The sequence below is a fragment of the Astyanax mexicanus genome, chromosome 2 (genome assembly GCF_023375975.1).
Source record: "Astyanax mexicanus isolate ESR-SI-001 chromosome 2, AstMex3_surface, whole genome shotgun sequence".
Lineage (NCBI taxonomy): Eukaryota > Metazoa > Chordata > Actinopteri > Characiformes > Acestrorhamphidae > Astyanax > Astyanax mexicanus.
In genome coordinates, this window is record NC_064409.1 from 30,543,745 (window position 1) to 30,565,862 (window position 22,118).

Here is a 22,118-nt window from a genome sequence, read left to right on the forward strand (position 1 = left end):
TTAAATAATTATTAAATTAAATAATTTGGACTTTTTTAGGCAGTATTTGTTTAGACCACCCCATAAAACATTTTTAAGAGCAAGAGGCATAGGTTTCTTTGATCCCTTTTTTTCTTCACTGTTAAAAAGTTAAGTCATATACGTGACTATAAACTGTATTTTTTTAGTTTTACAGTTCATTCGTATTTTTAACTTGCCATTGCTATGCTTTAATGGCTATTTATATGTTTTTTTACATTCAAGCTGATTGTCTAATGTTTCCAATAAAAACTTAAGGAAATATCATTAAAAACAGGAAATCATACAAAAAAGTCGGCACATGCGCAGTGCCATAATGCACATATCGATGGGTAGCATAACTCGACAGAACACCGGTTCCCAGCTGTGCACACAGACCCCAGGCTACACAGCTGATTTACACAGCGTCTCTCCTGCTAACACTGCTGGGAAAAGTTCAGCTCCGCTGCCAATGGAGAACAAAACACAAGTTTTTTTCTTGTGTCAAAATGAACTTGAGTAAAAGTAAAATTACCTAATTTAAAAACTACTTAAAAAATTACAAATTTCTCATAAAATCTACTTAATTACAGTAATGTGAGTAAATGTAATTAGTTACTTTCCACCATTGTATATTACATTGATCTATTACACCCAGAGTGATATATTTTAAACATCTATTTCTTTTATCACTGACATCAACATTTCGAACTGAATTACTGAAATAAAGTGAAATTTCACTGATATTCTATGTTTTTGAGTTGCACGGGTCTAGATGTATAGATTTTTTTTAGGCTGCTGTTGAGAGTGAAGTGCAGTAGTTGGCGCTGTCGGCTGTAACAGTGTTCCTTCACTGCAGGTGAAGAAGCAGCGCTCCGTCATCTCTAAACAGAGCTCGGAGCGTGATTCTGTAGCTGCATCAGTTCAGATCTCTCTACAGCATGACGGAGCCGCGGAGCCGCGACCGGGAGAGGAGGAGTGTAGCGGCGGAGGTGAGCTGCTCTCTTTCTGATCTGAGTACAGGAGAAACATATGGAGCTAAATTAGTGCCAAAACTACGCAAATAAAGAAAACGTATTCTGTAAATATGATACTACTTGCAAACAAACACAACGCGTTTTACAAATACAAAACTCGACTCTCTAACACACACGATGTGTTTTACAAACACAAAACCTGATGGTTGTAAATATATATGTAAACTTCAAATAAATACACAGCTGTTTTCTAATACATTGCTCTTTACAAACAAATATAACACGTTTTACAAATGCAAAAAGTAATAAATAAAACAAGTAAAACATTATTTTCAAACATTACCGTGTCATGACTCACGAACACGCACAGCCCATTTGTAAATCACGTGACTTTTGGCACAGTTTTAGCAGAGTCGCAAACTCGTGTTGAGATTTTCTCACAAATACACCCAACCCTCGTACAAATGCATCGCCCCAGAACAGCAGGTGGCGCTGTGGGACACTTTACGAGAGGTGGCTGCACAGCAAAGCAAGCTCTCCTATCCAGCGCTCACCAGAGCATTAATTTACACTTATTAAGGTGGTTAATACACCTTTAATAATCACAACTCTACCATTTTACACACGGTTTGGTTTGTTACAAACAGCAGAGATGTAATTATGATATAGGACGCTGTTACACATCACAAATATGAGCTTTCATGCTGAAATACTTTGTATTATGCTCTTTAAAAAAGAAAGAAAAAAATATTAATTGATGTTTAAATTGTAATATAGATAGATAGATAGATAGATAGATAGATAGATAGATAGATATGGACAAAAGGAAAGACCACCTAAAAATGGTAAAAAAAAAAACAAAAAAAATTGATTTTACCAAATTGAAAACCTCTGGAAACTAATCTACAATTCTTTGCATTATTTGAGGTCTAATAGCTTTGCATCTTTTTTGTTATTTCAGCCATTTCTCATTTTCTGCAAATAAATGCTGCAAATTTACTGACAATATGCTGAAATACTTTGTATTATGATCTATCTATCTATCTATCTATCTATCTATCTATCTATCTATATAATTTAAACACCAATTAATATTTTTTTCTTTCTTTTTTAAAGAGCATAATACAAAGTATTTCAGCATGAAAGCTCATATTTGTGATGTGTAACAGCGTCCTATATCATAATTACATCTCTGCTGTTTGTAACAAACCAAACCGTGTGTAAAATGGTAGAGTTGTGATTATTAAAGGTGTATTAAACACCTTAATCAGTGTAAATTAATGCTGGGGAGCGCTGGATAGGAGAGCTTGCTTTGCTGTGCAGCCACCTCTCGTAAAGTGTCCCACAGCGCCACCTGCTGTTCTGGGGCGATGCATTTGTACGAGGGTTGGGTGTATTTGTGAGAAAATCTCAACACGAGTTTGCGACTCTGCTAAAACTGTGCCAAAAGTCACGTGATTTACAAATGGGCTGTGCGTGTTCGTGAGTCATGACACGGTAATGTTTGAAAATAATGTTTTACTTGTTTTATTTATTACTTTTTGCATTTGTAAAACGTGTTATATTTGTTTGTAAAGAGCAATGTATTAGAAAACAGCTGTGTATTTATTTGAAGTTTACATATATATTTACAACCATCAGGTTTTGTGTTTGTAAAACACATCGTGTGTGTTAGAGAGTCGAGTTTTGTATTTGTAAAACGCGTTGTGTTTGTTTGCAAGTAGTATCATATTTACAGAATACGTTTTCTTTATTTGCGTAGTTTTGGCACTAATTTAGCTCCATAGAAACACAGCAGAACTGAAGACAGATATATAACCCAGCAGTTCATTCACCAGTCTCTATAACCCTCCACTCTTCACTTCGGCTGAGACTATCGTTATATGTAGCAGCTTATTAACAACACAAATATTAATTTAATTAAGGTGTAAATCTGAAGTTGGATATTAAAAGTTAAATTGTCGTTAAAAGTTAAATAGACGAAGGACAATACACTGGAGAATCTGTGTGTGAATTTTTGGACTTACTCTAATGCAATTTTTGCAGTGTTTTCTGATCACATCCTGATCTAAACATGCAACTGGTGAAGCAGTGTCCAAACACAGAGGGGCAGTTTCCCACACAGGGCTAAGCCTAATCTAAGGTACAGCTCTGTAAAAAATTAAGAAACCACTTCAGTTTCTGAATCAGTTTCTCTGATTTTGCTATTTATAGGTGTATGTTTGAGAAAAATGAACATTGTTACTTTATTCTAGAAACTATGGGCAAGATTTCTCCCAATTTCCAAATAAAAATATTGACATTTAGAGCATTTATTTCCAGAAAATTAGAAATAACAGAAAAGGATGCAGAACTTTCAGATCTCAAATAATGCAAAAAAAAGAACAATTTCATATTCATAAAGTTTTAGAAGTTTAGAAATCAATATTTGGTGGAATAACTTTTTTTAATCACAGTTTATATGCATTTTGGCATGTTCTTCTCCTCCACCAGTCTTGCACACTGCTTTTGGATAACTTTATGCCAACTCCTAGTGCAAAATTCAAGCAGTTCAGCTTGGTTTGATGGCTTGTGATCATCCATCTTTCTTTTGATTCTATTCCAGAGGTTTTCAATTTAGTAAAATTAAAGAAACTCCTAATTTTTAAGTGATCTTTTTATTTTTTCCAGAGCTGTATATTTTCCATTCAGTGGACATCTCTGTTCAAAATGTGGTGTATTCCAAGGCCTATCAGTGTTTGGTGAAACTGCCATTTAAAATCCAGATGTAACTGTTACAGAATCTCCTTATCTTCCACAAACAGCACATGTTAATAGTGGAAATGTATTTAATACAGTGTGGCTTTCTAGATAAAAGAAGTAGTAAAGCAGTAACTCCTAGCTTAAGCTCTTCAGATATGGGAACTGTACCCAGTAATAGTACCCGTTTTTCCTCAGATTGATCGTGTTGAAGAAAAGCGATTGCGCTGCCAGGGCAGTCTGGAGAGGGTGGAGTTCAGATATCGGCGGGAACAGCTTTCAGATGAGGACGGGTATGAGACGCTGTGCATGATGAAGACATCCTGTCTCATTGGGAGGAGAAAGCTTTCATGTAAAATGTTTTGCATTTACCCACAGAAAAGGCCTGGAAGATGAAATGGCTATCATGAACGAGAGGATACAGAAATATGGTATGTTTGTGAACAGGAACACACAGCTTACATTTCACTCCTAAACCAGCATGATCACAGTGTTGTGATGTTCACTGTATTTATGGTATAAAAGAACTGTATCTTTACTTACCTTTCAGAGAAGGAGCTTGAGGTGCTGCGAGGAGAGAACAGGAAGAATATGATGCTCTCTGTAGCTCTCTTGGCCATTAGTGCTCTTTTCTACTACACCTTTATCTATTGAGGACATCCGCTGCCTGTCATAATCACCGTTCTGAGATGTACAGATTTTGAGCATTCTACTTTTTATTGGCTAAACATTGAGCATCCATTACTGCATTGATTCTTAAGTAGGATTTTAAATTGTATATGCCTCAGCTACACTTTTCAGTAAGGCATATAAAATGTTAACAAATGTGCATATAGTCACTGTCACATTTGATGACATGGATCCATGTTGAATTCTTTGAAAGGGGGTTTACTTATTCTTTTCCATGTTTGAGATGCAAGGTGTTTGCTCAAAAGCAGTGATACTGTATGAGTGTGCAGATTTCCACACAGAGTTGTATTTGCCAAATGTAACACTACTGCACGTGTCTTATAAAACATTATTGAACTACATTCTGCTGCATGATTTGAACTCTTGGGTTGGTTCTCATTAACACAGCCTCTATAGCCTTGTTTCCATTAAGCACCACTATAGGGCATGTTTACACCTGGCATTAGCATGCATTTTGTATTTTTGATCGTAACTAGATAAACTCTGTCAATATTCTTTTTACCCTTTAGCTGTGTGTATAGTGTGACCAGATGAGATCCAAATATATTTTTCTGCATAGAAAGCACACAAGCACAAACATAACATGGTTTTACTTCCTGTAAAAACAGTTCTATTGAATAGAGTACCCTCATTCAATGTTCATGTTTATCTGGTCCAAATGGAGCCATTTTATTGACAGCAATTTTCGACAGGGACTAGACAAACTATGTGTGTGCATTTGCACAGCTGTGTCAGCAATTGGTGCAATTTAATCAAGCTGAATTTGATAGATTATTCTTTAGGGGGTGTCCCCAAACATTTGTGCAAAATCACTGCAATTTTAGAGTCTTAAACTTAGAATTAAATGTAAAATGTCTAAACAGAAACTCTCTGATAATTACAGCTGGTTCAAGATGATTATATCCAATCTCAGAAACACATTTTTTGGATGAGAGCGGTCTCTGACCACAAAATTACACATTAATGCCAAGTGTAAACAGGATCTGAATGATGAGATCTATTGATGAATGTAAGGTATTGTCTGCTGATGTGTAGATGAGCAACAGAAAGCAGCTGCTATGCAGCTTATGTCTCTTATTAAAGTAATATTTTCATTCAAAGCTGTATAAACACCTATGCAACCAATATGCAAAATAAAATGTTAAGTGTAAATAGTGACAGTTCCACTTGTGTCCTTTGATTCTCTTTTATAAGCTTCCTCGCTTCTTATTACAATCATTTTTAACTGATGCATTTAAACATTGTGCAGTGGCAAGAAAAGTGTGTAAACGTGGTAAAATATCATGGTTTTCTGCACACATTTGTCATACCTTTTTTATTTAAGCTGATCCAAACAACCAATGATTTATGTAGAAAAATCATGAAAATTATCAGGGGTTTCATGGCACGGTTGAATTGAGCTCAATTACTGAACCGAAATACTGTCAAGAGGGTGCATTTATATCACAGACTGAAAAAGTGGGTTTTCCAGGTAACTGTTTATTGCATTTCAACAGGACACATGCACAAAGGATGGGCGTGGGGACAGGGAGAGGGGTGATTCCATCCAAAAATAAATAAAAAAAAAGCGAAAAAAATAAATAAACCAGCACAGCCACAGTTAATATAACACTATTCCATCAGTCTTTAGAACAATCAGAGTGATTTCCACATTTCTCTTTCTATAGTGAACTGCAATGAATCACAACATCAAACAGCCAGTTTATATCTTCTTCATTTTTACGAGGGCCAAAAGTGAGAGAGACAACAGGAGTTCCTGTAGATGCAGCTGTGTATAATCCAGCTCTACATCTACACCCATAGAAATTCACCCAAGCAGTCATTCTGTTTGCCACGATGTGGAGTTAAACTTAGCTTGGTGGCAGGACAGAGAAATACATTTTTTATATGTTTTTTTTTATACAAATTAAATACTTCACACACATTTTTTTAAATACATAAAGTAAAATATATTCAACATTTTGTTTTATCCCAAAATAAAGACTAAAGTTAAAATATTCTAAAATGCATATTTTTATCAATAGTCCTAGTCAAATGTTTATGTACCAATAGAAGAGGATGAAGACCAGGTCAAGAAAGTAACCAGTAAAAACAGAAACGAACAGAAACAGGAGATGCTACACAATCTTTTAATACATCTTGTTAATGTCATTGTCCATTCATGTGTTCCCATAAGCTGAATGGCTAAGCGCTAGACAACTAATGCTTCAAATGACAACATGAATCGAGTGGGCCCGAGATTGACCAGTGATACTTAGCACACTGAAACACTTTTTTTCCCACAGAAAACATCACACATCTGTTTGGGGTTTCCCCACAGAGAAGCAAGCCAGGAGAAATAGAAAAGGAACACACATCCACTACTGTAGATGTACAAGAATGCATCCATCAATACCTTACCGGCTTTGTCTTTTTAAATATAGCTTAGAAACAAAGGATAACATTAAAATACACACACACACGCACGTGTACAGGATCACTTTCACAGGTTGTGGTACAACATGAGACAGAGAAAGAGAGAAAGAAAAGGAAAGAAGGTAAACCCTGAAAATACTGATCAGAAGAGAGAGTACACACATCCAATTCTTCAGGGTCACAGGAGCTATGATGAACAAAATGAAAAAATATATATATATTTAGTGCTTCATAATTGATCAATAACTGTGGTTTAAGAGCCAGAGCAGTTTAACTGTTCCAGTGTTATAAAGCTGCAGGAGTTTACCTGATGCTGATCTATAGGAAGTCTTTAATGTTCAGGTCAGCGAGGGGATCTTTGGGAGGAGGTGGCTTTCTGGGGCTCTGAGCCATTCCAGGAGACACCTGTGCGAGAAAACAAAACACAAGCAGGTCAGGTTCTTTCCTGTGCACCATTCTCTTTATTACATTAACACATTTCACAGTGATAGCAGAATTTTAGGTATATTGAAAACTGTAGTGCTGTATCTTTTTCTCTGCTTACTTAATTATCCTCTTTTCAGACAGTTTTTCAATCAGGACCACCACAGTACCACCACAGAGCAGCTATTATTTGGGTGGTTAGTCATCCTCAGCACTTTAAGTACAGTACCAGTCAAAACAACCAGTAAGAACATCTTCATTTATTTTTACACTAATCCAGTATAATAGTAAAGACCAGATGGAAAAAAATACAGTAATAGCATGTGTATTCATGTGTAGGAAGTCCTCCCTGCGATGCTACTCATCTTAAATCTCTGAGATAGGAAGCTAAATTTAGCTTTTTGCTAGCTTCTTGTACATACTTCCTGTTCCACCTTACACCATGCAGCAGCTGAGGGTGCCAGAATGTAACTGCTGTACCATTTATGGTGGATTGCATAACAGCTATGGATGTGAACAAAGGATAGTGGATAGTGAACAAAGGGAGACGGCTGCTGATTGAGTCGATTGTTTTCTTTTTTTTTTTATTTAGTTGAGATGCATGGTGGTAGTAGTTGCAGATCAGACCTGCACAACAGTCAGAGGTATTTTGGATCATCATTCCTCTTCACAAAACTGTTTCAGTTCAGCAATATTCTTGTTATATCTGGTGTGATTCACTCTCCTGAGGTCATGCCACAACATCTCAATTGGGTTGAGGTCAGGACTCTCCAGAAGGAGAATTTTCTCTCATGAACTCCATTCTTGTTTAATGTTTCCTTATTGTAGATTTGTAAACAAAAATGTTAGCATTTGACAGAGATTTATGTCTTTCTTCAGCTGACACTCTAGGATTCTTCCTCACCTCATTGATCATTCTGCACTGTGCTTATGTGCTCTTGCAGTCATCTTTACAGGATGAACACGCCTAGGGAGAGTAGCAACAGTGCTGAACTTTCTCTATTTGTAGACCATCTGTCTTACCGTGGACACATGAACATCAAGGCTTTTAGAGATACTTTTGTAACCCTTTCCAGCTTCATGCAAGTTAACAATTCTTGAACGTAGGTCTTCTGAGAGCTCTTTAGTACGAGGCATAATTCACATCAATCAATGCTTCTTAAGAACATCAAACTCAAAACTGATGTGTGTTTTTATAGGGCAGGGCAGCTTTAACCAACACATCCAACACATCCAGGCTGACTCCTGGCTCAAGTTAGTTCTTTAAAAAGTAATTCGCCTAGCGGTTCACATACTTTTTCCACCTTGCACTGTGAATGTTAACATGTTGTGTTCAACAAAACAATGCAAACATAAAATGTTTTGTGACTTAGATGAAGATCAGAACACATTTAACGACCAATGTATGCAGAAATTCAAGTAATGAAAGTAAATGAAAATTCTCTAAAAAGAGCTGAAATTCCCATCAGTACACAGTTTGGAGTGGGTCTCTGTATGGAGGTCCATGTAGCTCAAATACTTGACCCTAAACCTCTATCCCAATAACAGTTGGATTTCTGGGGCTAAGTGGTGAGAGCAAGGGCTGAAATGCAATTGAGCACAAGTTCACTGTTAACTACCAGTTAGATTTCATGGATTTCAGGATATCCTTGCAAAAAATCCCACTAAAAATGCAAGCATTTAAAAATAATGTTTTAGATCCAAATATGAAAACACTTACAATAAATAAGATTTTAATAATGTTACTACAGCCTTAATTACTATGAGAATGTGTGCATGTGTGTGTGTTACCGATGCTCCTGCAGCAGGTGCTCCTGCAGCAGGAAACTGTGGTCTCACCATGGGCTGCTGGGGGAACATCATCGGAGACCCGGGAGCAGCTCCTGCAGCACCCTGTCATCATGAATAGTATGCATGAGACATATACACATACACACACACACACACACACCCACACATATGCCCACTAACAAGTGCTCACAAAACAGACACACTTACACTCTTACCATGCCAAATGGCAGCTGGGAACCCATTAGAGGAGAGACCCCAGTGGGAGCAGTCTAAAGGGGAGTGTGTTACACAGGGGGTGGGGTAGGGTGGGGGGGTGTGCGGGGGGGGGGGGGGGTGTTACGAAGGGGAGGAAGGGAGGAGTTAACACAAAACAAGACTGGACAGTAACAAACTATGTACACACACGCACACTAATGACAGCAACTACACACAAAGTTGTTCAATTAACACTTACACACTGGAACACTCTAGATTGCATGTTGCTAATTTGATTTGCATGTTGCTAATTAAACCAATCACTTTAGGCATGCATATTTGAGAAGCAACAGATGAACAGAGTCAAGGAGAAAGTTAGCAAGCCATCCAAGTTTGGTAGTTTGTTTGAAAGCCTTTTTTGCAAACACATTTTGTAAAAGCATTCCAATATTCTTTATTTATACACAAATTAATAGTTAAGTTGTAAACAATGTCCTTCAGAGCTGTTTAATGCTCACAGTTGAAGTGTAATGATTTTACAATAGGCCCCTCTGCTCAATTTAAAACTGAACTCAAACCATCCAGACATCTCTAATTAACCTTGGTCAAGTCACTAATGCAGCTCTTTCCATCTCTTGAGAGTTTTCTCTGGGAATGCATGTTTAAATTTAAAGTTACACTTAAAGGTCAGGTCCCTGGCAAAAACATTCCATTAAAAAAATCTGGGTAGCCTTTGTAGTATGTTTAGAATAATTACCTTGCCGGGATGAAGAACCACCAAAGAGTTTGGAGGAACTTGAGCAGATAGGACGTGCATACACTCATTCATTCATGTCTTCAGCAGTTACATCTTCAATGAAGATAACTACAACTGCCTAGCTAACAGATAATTGTAAGAACATTTGGCAACATTTTGAAAAAGGTCCAGGAAGATTATCCTGTTACATTACAGTAATAAGGTTCCAGGAACATTTTAAAGATGTGTGACTCAATAATGGTTTGCCTAAAACAATATGAAAACATAGTACATTAAATAAAACCATTCTAAGATTATGCAGTAGACTTTTGCATTTATGGAAAACAATTTAATTAAATGTCTGAATGGTTTGATTTGAATGTTAAACTTTGGAGCATCCACTAAGAGGCATCTCAAGAAAATTTGGAGGGCATTGCACAATTTAATGTAAACACTGTCCAAACATACATGCAGGGTGCCCCAAAAGTAGACTTATTTGTTTAGATTTTTCACTATTTTACTATTCTTACTATTACACATAAAACACAGGTAGGTTTACTGGTGATTTTAGATCATAAATAAAATATTTTTGTTGTTGACAAAATTTGTGTTGTATACATTACTGATACTCATATTCTTATTACCACTGTTCACATCATCAGAGATTACATGGCCATGTCCACTACCATCCTTAATTTCATGATGTAACATGTTAGAGTAACAGATATTAATAAAGATAATGATTATTCAGCAACAAAGTAAGGGTTGAGGAGACAACTATCTTTAAGATTAGATTAAGTACTGCAAGCCATGTGCTTTAAATTTTGTTTGAGTAAAAGCCAACTCTAGCATAGTGTATGTCAAAAAACGTAATAAAGTAAAATTTTAATGTATGAGTGATTACTAAAAACCTGCATTGGCCTTGTAATTTTAGTGCAAAACTAAAGAAGCAAACATCAGTTAACTGAGCTAAGTCAATTGGGGAAAGAAAAAACTACCTATTATTCTTTAGATTTTAAAACTGTTCCATTAGATGAACGTGTGTCTCAGGCTTTCTAAAGGTATGAAAATCTGTGATCAGCTTATAAGAAGGAGCCAGCAGAATCAGCTAGGAAAAGGGGTTGCATGATTGGCTCCATGCCATGCCACTCAAGGCCATGCGGCTCCACACCATGCTCCAGATTTACAGGACAATACAACATTTACCATGGGCATGCCCCAGCTAGGGGCTGCTACCTGAGCTTGCCAGTTTGCACCTCCTGCTGCTGCTTCACCCCTAAGAGATACAGACACAGATAGAAGAGTGAGAGAGAGAGAGAGAGAGAGAGAGAGAGAGAGAAATAGACTCACTTAAGCAAGACAAAGTTCCAAAAAAGTGCAAAAAAATTTACCAAAGAGAGAAATTAAGTGAAAGAAATAAGCTCTTACGGTTTCTGGGTCCCCATTCCCAAATCTAAAAAAGAAAGTCACATTTATATTAGAGACTGGACATTTCTAATAGCATTTTCTCATACAAAAAAAGCTAAACATTATGATCTTGTTTCAGACAAGGATTAAGCCTTGTCCTAAAATATATTTTTCTTTTAGTGGAAATCTTGAACTGCTGTGTAATCTAAGACTACTTTTTTTTATTATTTAATAAAAAATGTTTTTCACATTTTCTCCCAATTTATCAAGGCCCATTCAGCTGCTACTCAGCAGTATATACCCTAGCACTGGCGATGCCACAACACCAGGAGGGTGAAGACTAGCACATCCTCCGACACATGTAAAGTTAGCCACCACCTCTTTTCAAACTGCTGCTGATGCCGCATTGCGGAACAGCCAGCTCCGATACATCAGCTCACAGATGCCTAGTGCTGAGCGACATCACACTAGGAGTGATGAGGGGAAAGAGTGCCATCTACCCACCCAGAGGGAGCAAGACCAATTGTGCTTTCTCAGGGCTCCTGCAGCTGATGGCAAGCTTCATGGCCGAGATTCAAACCAGCGATCTCCCGATCACAGTGGCAGCGATTTAGACCACTGGACCACTGGCCCCTGTCCAAGACTAGTTTAATTCCTGTCTGGGAAACTGCCCCATAATCACAAATTTTCTATTGAAAGAAAAATATATATTTTACAACTATGCTTATTTATGATCAGACACTTTAGGTAGCTTAAATGCAGAATTCAGATTGAGTATTTGATCACTCTTTTTGACATTTGTTATTAAGGTCATAAGTTTTGAAAAGTCATTCCAAAAGCTTAACGCTAGACTGACAGATCCATTCTACAGTTAGGGTTGAGGTGTTAAAAGCTGTGATATGGTACCTTATAATAATCTTATGGTATGTTTAAATATGACATGATTTCTTCTGTCTATCTAGTACAAGACAAGTAGCCCATTTGGCACCCAGTATTTCTATTTGGGGACTTGCGTACCATTCATGATCATGAAACAGACGAGGCATTTCCGATTTACTGGTTTTGTTACTATCTACAGTTCGCCTTTCTAGGACCTGTAGTGAGCTTCCTGGGCTTTTACATTGTATTGTGTCTCGGTCAATCGAGTGAGTACTATCAAAGCATTTTTTTGGGGCACACAAAAGCTACCAGCTGCAGCCTACAGGACATTTAAAGTCCACAGCCTTTTTAAAATGTCTTTTTGAAACATTCAGCATGCATACACACAGATCGAGCATAAAATTATATTTCTACAACCATTAGATCAGATTTTTAGATCCATTGAGCATATACACCATGTTCCAAATTATTATGAAATATAATATTTTTTTCTAATCTTCCTAAATGGTCAATGCAAATGACAGTCAGTCGTGACCCGTTTAGTATAAATCCAATTTTATTAAACAAACCTCTTAATAATAACAGTATTTTAATATATATATATATATATATATATATATATATATATATATATATATATATATATATATATATATATATATATATATATTGCATCTGCTTCAGAGCACAGATAGGTTTGTGCAGATAAAGGAAAAACGAGGAAGGTTTGTTCCAGACAAATTCATCGAATTAAGAGAGCAGCTGCTAAAATGCCATTACAAACCAGCAATTAGTTATTTGAAACTGCTAGATTATCGCAACCCTCAAGGTGTAGGATTCTCCAGAGGTTTGCAGTTGTGCATAAACCTACTATTTGGCCACCCCTGACCAGAGCTCACAAGCAGAAATAGTTGCAGTGGATCCAGACAATGTGAAGACTGATTTTCAAACAGGCTTGTTTACTGATGAGTGTCGTGCAATCCTGGATGGTCCAGATGGATGGAGTAGTGGATGGTTGATGGATGGCCACCATGTCCCAACAATACTGGGACGTCAGTAAGGAGGTGGCAGAGTCAAGTTTTGGGCCGGATTCACATGGAGAAAGCTGGTAACCCCTTTAGGGTCCCAAAAGGCGTGAAAATAAATTATCTGACTGATCACTTTTTTCTATGGTACAAAAAGAAAAACCATGCCTTCCGTTGCAAAATCATCTTCATGCAGGACAATGCACCATCTCATGCTGAAATAAAAGGATAGAAACTCATGGTGTGGCCACTATCCTCCCCTGACCTCAACTCTAATGAGAACCTATGGAGCATCCTCAAATAAAAGATCTATGAGGGTGGGAGGAAGTTCACATCAAAACAGCAGCTCTGGGAGGCTATACTGACATCATGCAAAGAAATTCAAGCAGAAACTCTCCAAAAATGCACAAGTTTATTGGATGCGGGTATTGTGAAGGTTATATCAAAAAAGGTTTCTATGTTAGCATGTTACTTGATCTGTTTAGATGTTTTTGATTAAATAGCTTTTGATTTTAGTAAATGTGACCACTAAATACTGCAAATTTAAAAAATGACTATTTGCAGTTCTTTACAACCTATACCTTTACCTGTTGTGCATAATAATTTGGAATAGGGCAATCTGATTTTTTAAATTAAAAAAATACTGTTATCATTGGGAGGTTTGATTAATACAATTGGATTTGTCCTTAGCAACATCATTTGCATTGACAGTTTAGGAAAATCTGTGAAAAATATCACTTGCATAATAAAATGGAACACGGTGTAGAAGCATTTTTTGGTTCTATAATTACAGACCGTCTCTGCATACTTTTTCGGCATTCTCAAGACAGCACTGTCACTGATATGGGTATTGTGAATTAGTGTGTTTTGTGCTGGTACGAGTGGATCAGACACAGCATACCACTGGAGTTTTTACACACCCCATGGTCACTTATGGTCTTAGAATAGTCCACTAACAACACCCTGTTCACAGAATCCTGACTACAACATCCTGTGACCACTGATGAAGGACTAGAGGACGACCAACACAAACTGTGCAGCAACAGAGAACACAAGGAGACAAGATCAAGCAACTTGGTAGGAGTGTCTTAATAAAGTGGACAGTATTTAGAAACTTCAGCAGCACTGCTGTACCTGACACACTTATACCAGCACAACACAGACTAACACAAGAGTAACACCTCATACACCACCACCATGCCACATCTATGAGTGACTACAGTGCTGGGAATGACCAATCACCTAAATACCAGCTGCTCTGTGGTGGTCCTGAGGGATCCTGACAGTTGACGAACAAGATGTCAGGAGGATAATAAAGAAGGCAGTGAAACAAAATGTCTACAATCTGTATTTATATAACTAAATGTGCTACAAATTGCTCAATGGACCTGAAAAAACATATACGTAACGAAACTCACTTCCAGCCAGGTTGGCCATGGTGGAGTCCAGGTCTCCCATTGGTTTAACAGGGGATGCTGCTCCAGTTCCCACAGGGGCCATGGCTGGCATGAGCATGTCCCCCAAGTCACCAAATGCTACAGCAGCCAGGGTAAAAGAGTATAGAAGAGACAAAGTAGGTAAAATATTCTTCTTTTATTCTCCCCAGACCAAAAGAGCACAACCACTTTTCACCACAAGCATTATCCATTACAGCATCCAGACAGAAAGACGGAGCAGCGAGCCTTCATAACCTATAACAACTGTATAAAATCAATAAATCTGTACATCACAGGACAACAACTTTGCCACATCACAGTACTGACAATACAGACACACCAACATTACACAGTTTCTTTTTCCTCAAAAAACATACTTTTCCCAGTTTGAGTAATGTTTTTTAATTGTGAACTGCTTGCTCCAATATTATAAAATGGAAAAAATTATATGGTGAATCCAGTTTTGTGTTAAAGCTATCATTGTACAACCATTTTAACATTAAGACTGTAGTTTACATATTAACACATTAGCTTCTATTTTGGGCATGCTAGCTTTAGTTAGAAATTGGGATGAGGATAAAAAGTAGAAAAAAAAGAAAGGACAAAAAATGTTGTATCAGTTCACTGTGAATATCATGTTAGTATTTATTATTGTAATGCTCATTATAAAGAAAATGAAATGATAAGCAGTACTATGTTCACAAAAAGCAAATTTACAGATATATTTCTTAAAACAGAAATAAAAAAAAATGTTGGGTTGTTGCATTAGTAAAGCATTGCATTTTTAAAAGCAAATTTGGTATCCTATTATAGACCACAATTTTGTGTGAAAACAGAAACATGTGAATCATTTTATAAACATGAAAGGATGTTTTAAGAGGAAATTAGTTGACTATCTCTTAACATACCACTCATAGCTAAACATACTGCACTAGAAAAGTAACATGTTAGCAGCTATGGTTTAAAGTTCTTCTACTCTCTTTTTCTTTGTCATCACTATGAAGCATGCATCCTTACTTCCTTAGTCCGTGTAATCATTTATTTCCTTCCTTTATCATTTACTCAACCATTTAGACTTTAGAGTTAATTTGTTAAAACATAGGCATGTTTACTACAATCTAGCACCCAGGCTAGCGCCCCCCTTCTTTCCAACATTAAGCTTCTGACTGAGAATCAGAGAGCAGGATTTTACTGCAATGCAGTAGTGCACTGTGGGATAGCAGCCTGCGTAGGAGCATCAGAACTCACCGTGGCACAGGAGGAAGCAAGCAATGACCCAGAACCAAGAGCAAAGTGGGGAAAGAGGAAAGAATGAAATCATGACAGAAGATGAAAAAAATCAATAAAAGAGAATTGCATAAAAAAAAACAGTAAATGTACGCAAAATATGTAAGAGGAAAATGAGAGAATGGTCAAAGCAGTAAAGATTACATGAGATTTAGGGGGCCAGTGCATGAGAAGATGATAGTGATATGAAAAAGAGAGGGAGAGAGAGAAAGAGAGAGAGAGAGCAGTACAGAGCACTTGACCATTAAGCAGAAAGAACTGTGTAAGTACACAAACAAACAGCAGTGCACACAGCGGCGGAAAGATGAAATAACAGATGAAACTTTTGCAAATGCACTCCACAGTCACTCTACACACAGCTCGACACAGTGGCTCAAATGTCTCACTCATGAGAATCCCATTTGAATCAAACATCCAACACCAGCACACAGAGTCAACAAATGTCACAGACCACTAAAGCTGTGTTTTCATTTTTTTTTTTATGCCCATTTATATTTGACACTCAGGATCTAACTTTCTCCTGTACACCACTGAATCCTCTGAACTACAAGATTAATAATCGTAATGATGTTATTGCTACAAAACAGTTAATGCTGCTGTGTAGAGGGTTAACTCATAGGGCTCGTCACAGCAAGCTAGGAAGTGAAAGCTCTATCACGTATTCGATAAAGAACATTTAACATTACATATCGGCAAAAAAAAATCCAGATTAACACCAGCTTCTGCTGATAACTGGTTTTATCTAAGCTGATCCTTGATAAAGTAATTGAAAAGCTGCTCACCCAGCAGAAAACATATCCTGCTGGTAAGCTTAGTTCTTGACCAGCACATCATACGATTTGATTAGAGTTTGATGGTTGGATGGACCAGTTTGATCGAGCAGGACATGATGAACTATGATGGTAAACATCTTTACCTCAGAATGGACTTGCTAAAACCACTCAACTATTCTGGCAAAGCTGGTTGTTTATTATACTGCAGTCTAATGCCATTAATTCATTGCACAATAGCATAAGCTCATATGTATCAATATTCAGATTTCAAATTATCTCGTGACTCATAGGATTCAGGAAAACAAAATGTACACAGAAAAAAACACATTGAAAAAACGCCATACATAAGGACTACAGAATGACCCATGACATGACAATGCAGAACACACATAATGCTGATCAGTACCTTCAAGTCAGTTGAACAAACAAACAAACAATGTAGTGTATATAAAATAAAAACACCTGGAAATATTAAAAACAAGCCTTATTCTAAAAATAAAAAATCAGGATCAGGGCCGGTCCAGATTTCTTTTTCTGAATTCCTGGCTCCTATTTTTGCATTGCTACCTGGTCATAAAGACTCCATGAACAGACCTGTTTAACCAGCTGTAGCAGTAAAGTCAACTAACACCGTCTGAGCTTGAGATTCTTCTGTGTAATAGAACATTCTGTATGACCATTTGGGTCATTCTTACAAAACCACCTTAAATTATATACTGCAACCTGCAGAGGCGGGAGAATCATGGGTCCACCCCACGCCAACTGGTTTTCTTGCGGTTACAGTACATACATATATTTATTTACATAATTTAACATGATTTTGTGAGAAGGACTCAAATATCTGCATGTGGAACTACACTATATGTCTACATGCATGTGCTACTTTAAACTGCAGTTCCACAGTATCGTCTCTGTTTGGGTTTATCCTTATACCATAAAAAACTTATACCATAAAAAACTTAACCATGCAGTGCTTCATCTTTTCTTTTTAGCTGCTGCAGTCATTTTGCAATAGCTGTTCTACCTAAAGTTATGTGAAAAAGTAATTGTGGCCCAGTTCTTTGTAGAATTGTTTTCATTCAGCCACATTGGATGTTTTTTAGGCATGATGGCCTGTTAAAATTTCTAATTGTATTTTCCCAAAAGTCTGAAGGAGCAAACAGTCTTGGGGATCAAGATGTTTTTGGTTTTTTTTAAACGTGAGACAAGCCTTTGTGTTCTTTTTAGTCACCAGTGACTTTCACCTTGGAACTCTCCTGTGGATACAACTTTTGCCTTTGTCTGAAATAAAAATTTGTTTAAGCAAAAAACTAACAAAATCAAATACTTTTTCACAGCCCTGTATAAAATAAAATATTAAATATCATAGTTAATATTATACAGATTTGATTGGGGCTACAATGCAGCTTTGCTGTATTAAAAAAAATAATTGCTAAATTATTTTGATTAGGATAATGCGCAATCATTCATCACACAGGTCTACACACCCAGTGTGCCAAATCCGTATAAGAAACACTATTTATGTGACAAAACCATGGCAAATAACAGAAACATACAAGGCCGACTTACCTCCCATCAGATCACTTCCAGCAGATGCTGCTGCTGGTGCTGGAGCTGTGGGCTGGCTATCACCAGCGGTCGCAGAGTCTACAGGTAGATCACACCAAACCAGTTCAGGCCAATGAGAGAGCATCCGTGCAGCATGAGGGCAGAGAATGGTTAAGAGTGAGCCATCTCCGACACACTGAGAGAAAACCCCAGACACACAGAGAGTGTCAGACAAATTGAAGTGAAAAAGGAACACACACACACACACAGTGCAAATTTCTTAAAACGTCCAAATCATTTATCCACACAATCCTCAAGATTCTGGAAAAAAGGATGTAAAAACACACAATGTGTCCACACAAAGTGTCCACAAGCAAAATTACCACACTCTAAAAAAAAGCCCATTCTAGATAAAGCCCACTACCCACCCCTAACCACATCCAAAGCTGCCCCGCTGTCCGGCCAGCTCATGGGAGCTGAGAGAGCTGTGGGAATGGGGCAGAACACATCTGTAACAGGATGATCAAAATAGAAATTAGTCCTTAGACATATAATAACAGCCAATAACAGCGTATCTTCCAATGACACAAAATGCCTCATAGTTTTAAAAGTGCACAAAAAGAAATTTTGGAGAAATAGTTAGGCAGAAAATTATTTTATGTTTTAGTGCAAAATGTAAATGTTATGCATGGAGACTTTAAAAGAAGTTTTGGGAGAGTCTTTTAATATAACTGATGTTTTGTTTATATATTACTATATATAAGTTTAGGTTAACATAACTAAAATCTAACAACCAGCAGTAACCTGTAGTTATCTCCATCAGTTAGGACAATAGTTACACCAAAATACTTTTGGTAATCTCGGCCCTGCTCATGATCACTTTAACCCCAGCAACCTCAGTACTCAGTACACAGCCAAGACTGTTCAGCTACAGAAGTGCGCTGCCACTATGATCTGAGAATTACTGGTTTGAATCCTGGGTCATTCGGAACACAACTGGTCTTGGTCTCTCTGAGTGGGTAGATGGGGCACATCACTTCTAGTATAATGCTGTTCAGCACAAGTATTTGCTAGCTTAGGTATAGCTGGGTTGTTGCACTTTCCACATAAAGGCTGCATCAGCGCCAATTCGAAAAGAGGGGGTGATAGATTGCACATGTATTAAATGAGGCATATGCTAGTTTGCACCTTTCTAGTGTTGGGAGCTTTGCTAGTGAAAGGGTACAATTTGGGAAGAAAAAAAATCACCAAATAAGAGGAAAATTATTTGATATATTTTTTTACTGTGTCCCTAAACTTAGGGCTGTTACAGCTGTCAAACCAATCACATGTAATTGTTCTTTCGTTTGTTTCTGTTTGTGTGCATTGTAGAGTTAGACATGCTCTCTGACCAGTACATCTATTATTTACAGATGAAAGACCATTGATACATTTATAAATTACAAAAAACTGTGATAGCTGAAAAGAGAATAACAATAGAATAATGTTAAAATTGTGTATATATCTGTGTAGAGGCTCAGGAAGAGAAGCCAACTCCTTTTGGCCACCCCAGGGAATGAACATGTTTAGCTGTCCTTCAGTAGACAAGGTCAGTACAGAGAGGGGAAAGAAGGTAAATGAGATGACGAGAAGAGGTGAGAGAAAATGCAAAAGCATCTTTACACACACACACATACACACACACACCCCAGAGGGCATGTCCTGTACCTGATGCAAACAGGTCTAGACTGGGGGCAGTGTCTGATATAGGGATGACTGGTTCTGACACGGAATTACAAAAATCTAGAGACAAAAAAAAAACATAACCACAGACAGCACAGACTCATACACACAGCGGATACATGAAAAAAACATCAAACCCACCACATGCAAATGATCCTAAACAAAAAAGCACTTCAGTTTACATCAATTAAGCTATGGTAATCCACACAAAACATGCCAACACACCAAACCACCTCTGTGAAACAAGTGCAATACAGTGACTCATATGTAGAAAATAAACTATGTGCATCATTCTCACATAGATGATTCATATTTGCCTCTCTGCTAGAGAGGCTACATCGAAAATATTTGTAATGTCTTCTTTAATCACAAGGTGGCCCAGCTGAGCAGGACATACAGTAAATGTAGCCATAATTAAGTGTTACATTTCTTGTGCACTTAATGTTTCCATGCAGTTTACTTATTTTGGCAGTTTTTGTTTTAAATGATGTCTCTCTTAAATCTACACTGTTGAATTAAACTGATCATGTTACTATTTCTTTAAGACCTTTATGGGATATAGAAATGAACTCTTATGAACAGCTGAAACTGCTGAAGGCTGAATGGATTAATGTATGTAAATGCATTGTTTTTGTAACATCACAAACATCAAAAATAGGCTGTATATGCAGCTTGGGTTCACATATGAACTGTATTAACTCTGTATTAACTTTTGCTTCTCTTGTTTTGTTTTTTTGTCACCCTTTAAATGACGCATGTTTCAATAATGGGCACTCAGCAAGCATTTACCACCAAACAGATCTGTTGTGAGGGCTACAGAGCTTGAGTTGATAGGGTTGTTAGCAGTAAGTGGGGTCTGAGTGGCGGGGGGCACCACTGAGCTGAAGCAGGAGGTACTGCTCTCTACAGGCTGCATGGAGAACAGGTCCAGCTGTGGGGAAACTGCTGACTGTCCTGGAGATGGGGCAAAGGGGTCTTAACAGGAGAGAAAAGGTATGTTTAGAGTGTTACAGTGTAAATACAAACAAACAGCACGGAAATATCAGTGCTTAACAGCACTGCTTGTGAACATTCAGTATAAGTACAGATACTGAGAGCTGGGATGCGCTATGAACCAGACTTGAAGAGAGCAGCCATATGGATGTGATGAATATTTCAAACAAATCTAAAGGCTGCACTGGTAATATCCTAAGGCAGGAGTGAGGCAAGAGAAGGTCAGAAATGAGAAAGAAGACAGACGTTAGAAGTTAAAGTTAGGTTTGACCCACACAGTAAACTATGCGTGTATGACAGAGAGACAGTGTGACACCTAGCATGAAGAATGCATGTCAAAATGTTTAAAAGACATCACTGTTAGCAGAAATTAGCATACCAACACATAGCACCAGTTTGTGGAGAGAATTGAACATTTTATCAAGAAATCACTTCAAATAATGTTTCAAAACACTGAGCAAAAACATATTCATGCGTAAAGGACTTGACATATCAAAGGTTAGAAATCAGCCTGAGACTCACACTGAAGTACAATCTAACACAGGCACATACCCTGGAAAAAAATTTGCCTCAATGTTAAGTCTATGAAAAAAGTTTGCTCTCTGTGAACCTCCACTCAGACTAGAAAAGCCCTCTTCTGATGGTATATGAGGTGGTTATAAACAGAGGTGGAAAGTAACGAATTACTTTTACTCACGTCACTGTAATTGAGTATTTAGTAATTTTTAAAGTAGTTTTTAAAATAGGTAATTTTACTTTTACTCAAGTACATTTTGACACAAGTAATGTACTTTGCTACATTGAAAAACTCCCCGTTACTGAGTAAAAAATAAAATGCTGAGGAAAAAACTGTCTGAACTAAAAAAAAAAAAAAAGATTAAATTCAAATAGCCTCGTTACTCATATTTCATTCCGGCAACATAAAAAACAAACAGATAAATCGCGCCATCCGGAAAGCTTGTGGTTGGATAACAAGTATAAACATATACCACTCAGACCCTCTACTGGTTTGTATTTAATGCATGACCTGCACGTCACGTCAAACTCCAGAAGTGCGCCAGTGAGAAAGTTGTTAGGAAGACCCC

At 37.4% G+C, this 22,118-nt stretch overlaps 3 protein-coding genes across 3 annotated transcripts in view; 1 reads left to right on the top strand and 2 right to left on the bottom strand.

Moving 5' to 3' along the window:
• Positions 1-22,118, bottom strand: part of ada2b (adenosine deaminase 2b) — a 210,196-nt gene that overhangs the window by 23,420 nt on the left and 164,658 nt on the right. The window lies entirely within an intron of this gene.
• On the top strand, positions 844-5,566 carry ccdc167 (coiled-coil domain containing 167). Its single transcript, XM_022671533.2, has 4 exons — positions 844-989; positions 3,912-4,006; positions 4,092-4,144; positions 4,264-5,566. The coding sequence occupies exons 1-4, from the start codon at positions 939-941 to the stop codon at positions 4,365-4,367; spliced, it is 303 nt and encodes a 100-aa protein (XP_022527254.2). The 5' UTR covers positions 844-938; the 3' UTR covers positions 4,368-5,566.
• The window catches only part of LOC103031542 (clathrin coat assembly protein AP180), a 45,392-nt gene continuing 29,136 nt past the window's right edge, over positions 5,863-22,118 (bottom strand). The window contains exons 17-27 of the mRNA XM_022671532.2: positions 20,830-21,015; positions 20,026-20,100; positions 18,747-18,827; positions 18,340-18,417; positions 14,693-14,809; positions 11,392-11,416; positions 11,170-11,239; positions 9,248-9,301; positions 9,033-9,134; positions 7,126-7,223; positions 5,863-7,005 (exon numbers count right to left, since the gene is read on the bottom strand). Coding sequence (XP_022527253.1) covers positions 7,137-7,223; positions 9,033-9,134; positions 9,248-9,301; positions 11,170-11,239; positions 11,392-11,416; positions 14,693-14,809; positions 18,340-18,417; positions 18,747-18,827; positions 20,026-20,100; positions 20,830-21,015 — 875 coding nt within the window. The 3' untranslated portion in view covers positions 5,863-7,005; positions 7,126-7,136. The remainder of the gene's footprint in view (positions 7,006-7,125; positions 7,224-9,032; positions 9,135-9,247; positions 9,302-11,169; positions 11,240-11,391; positions 11,417-14,692; positions 14,810-18,339; positions 18,418-18,746; positions 18,828-20,025; positions 20,101-20,829; positions 21,016-22,118) is intronic.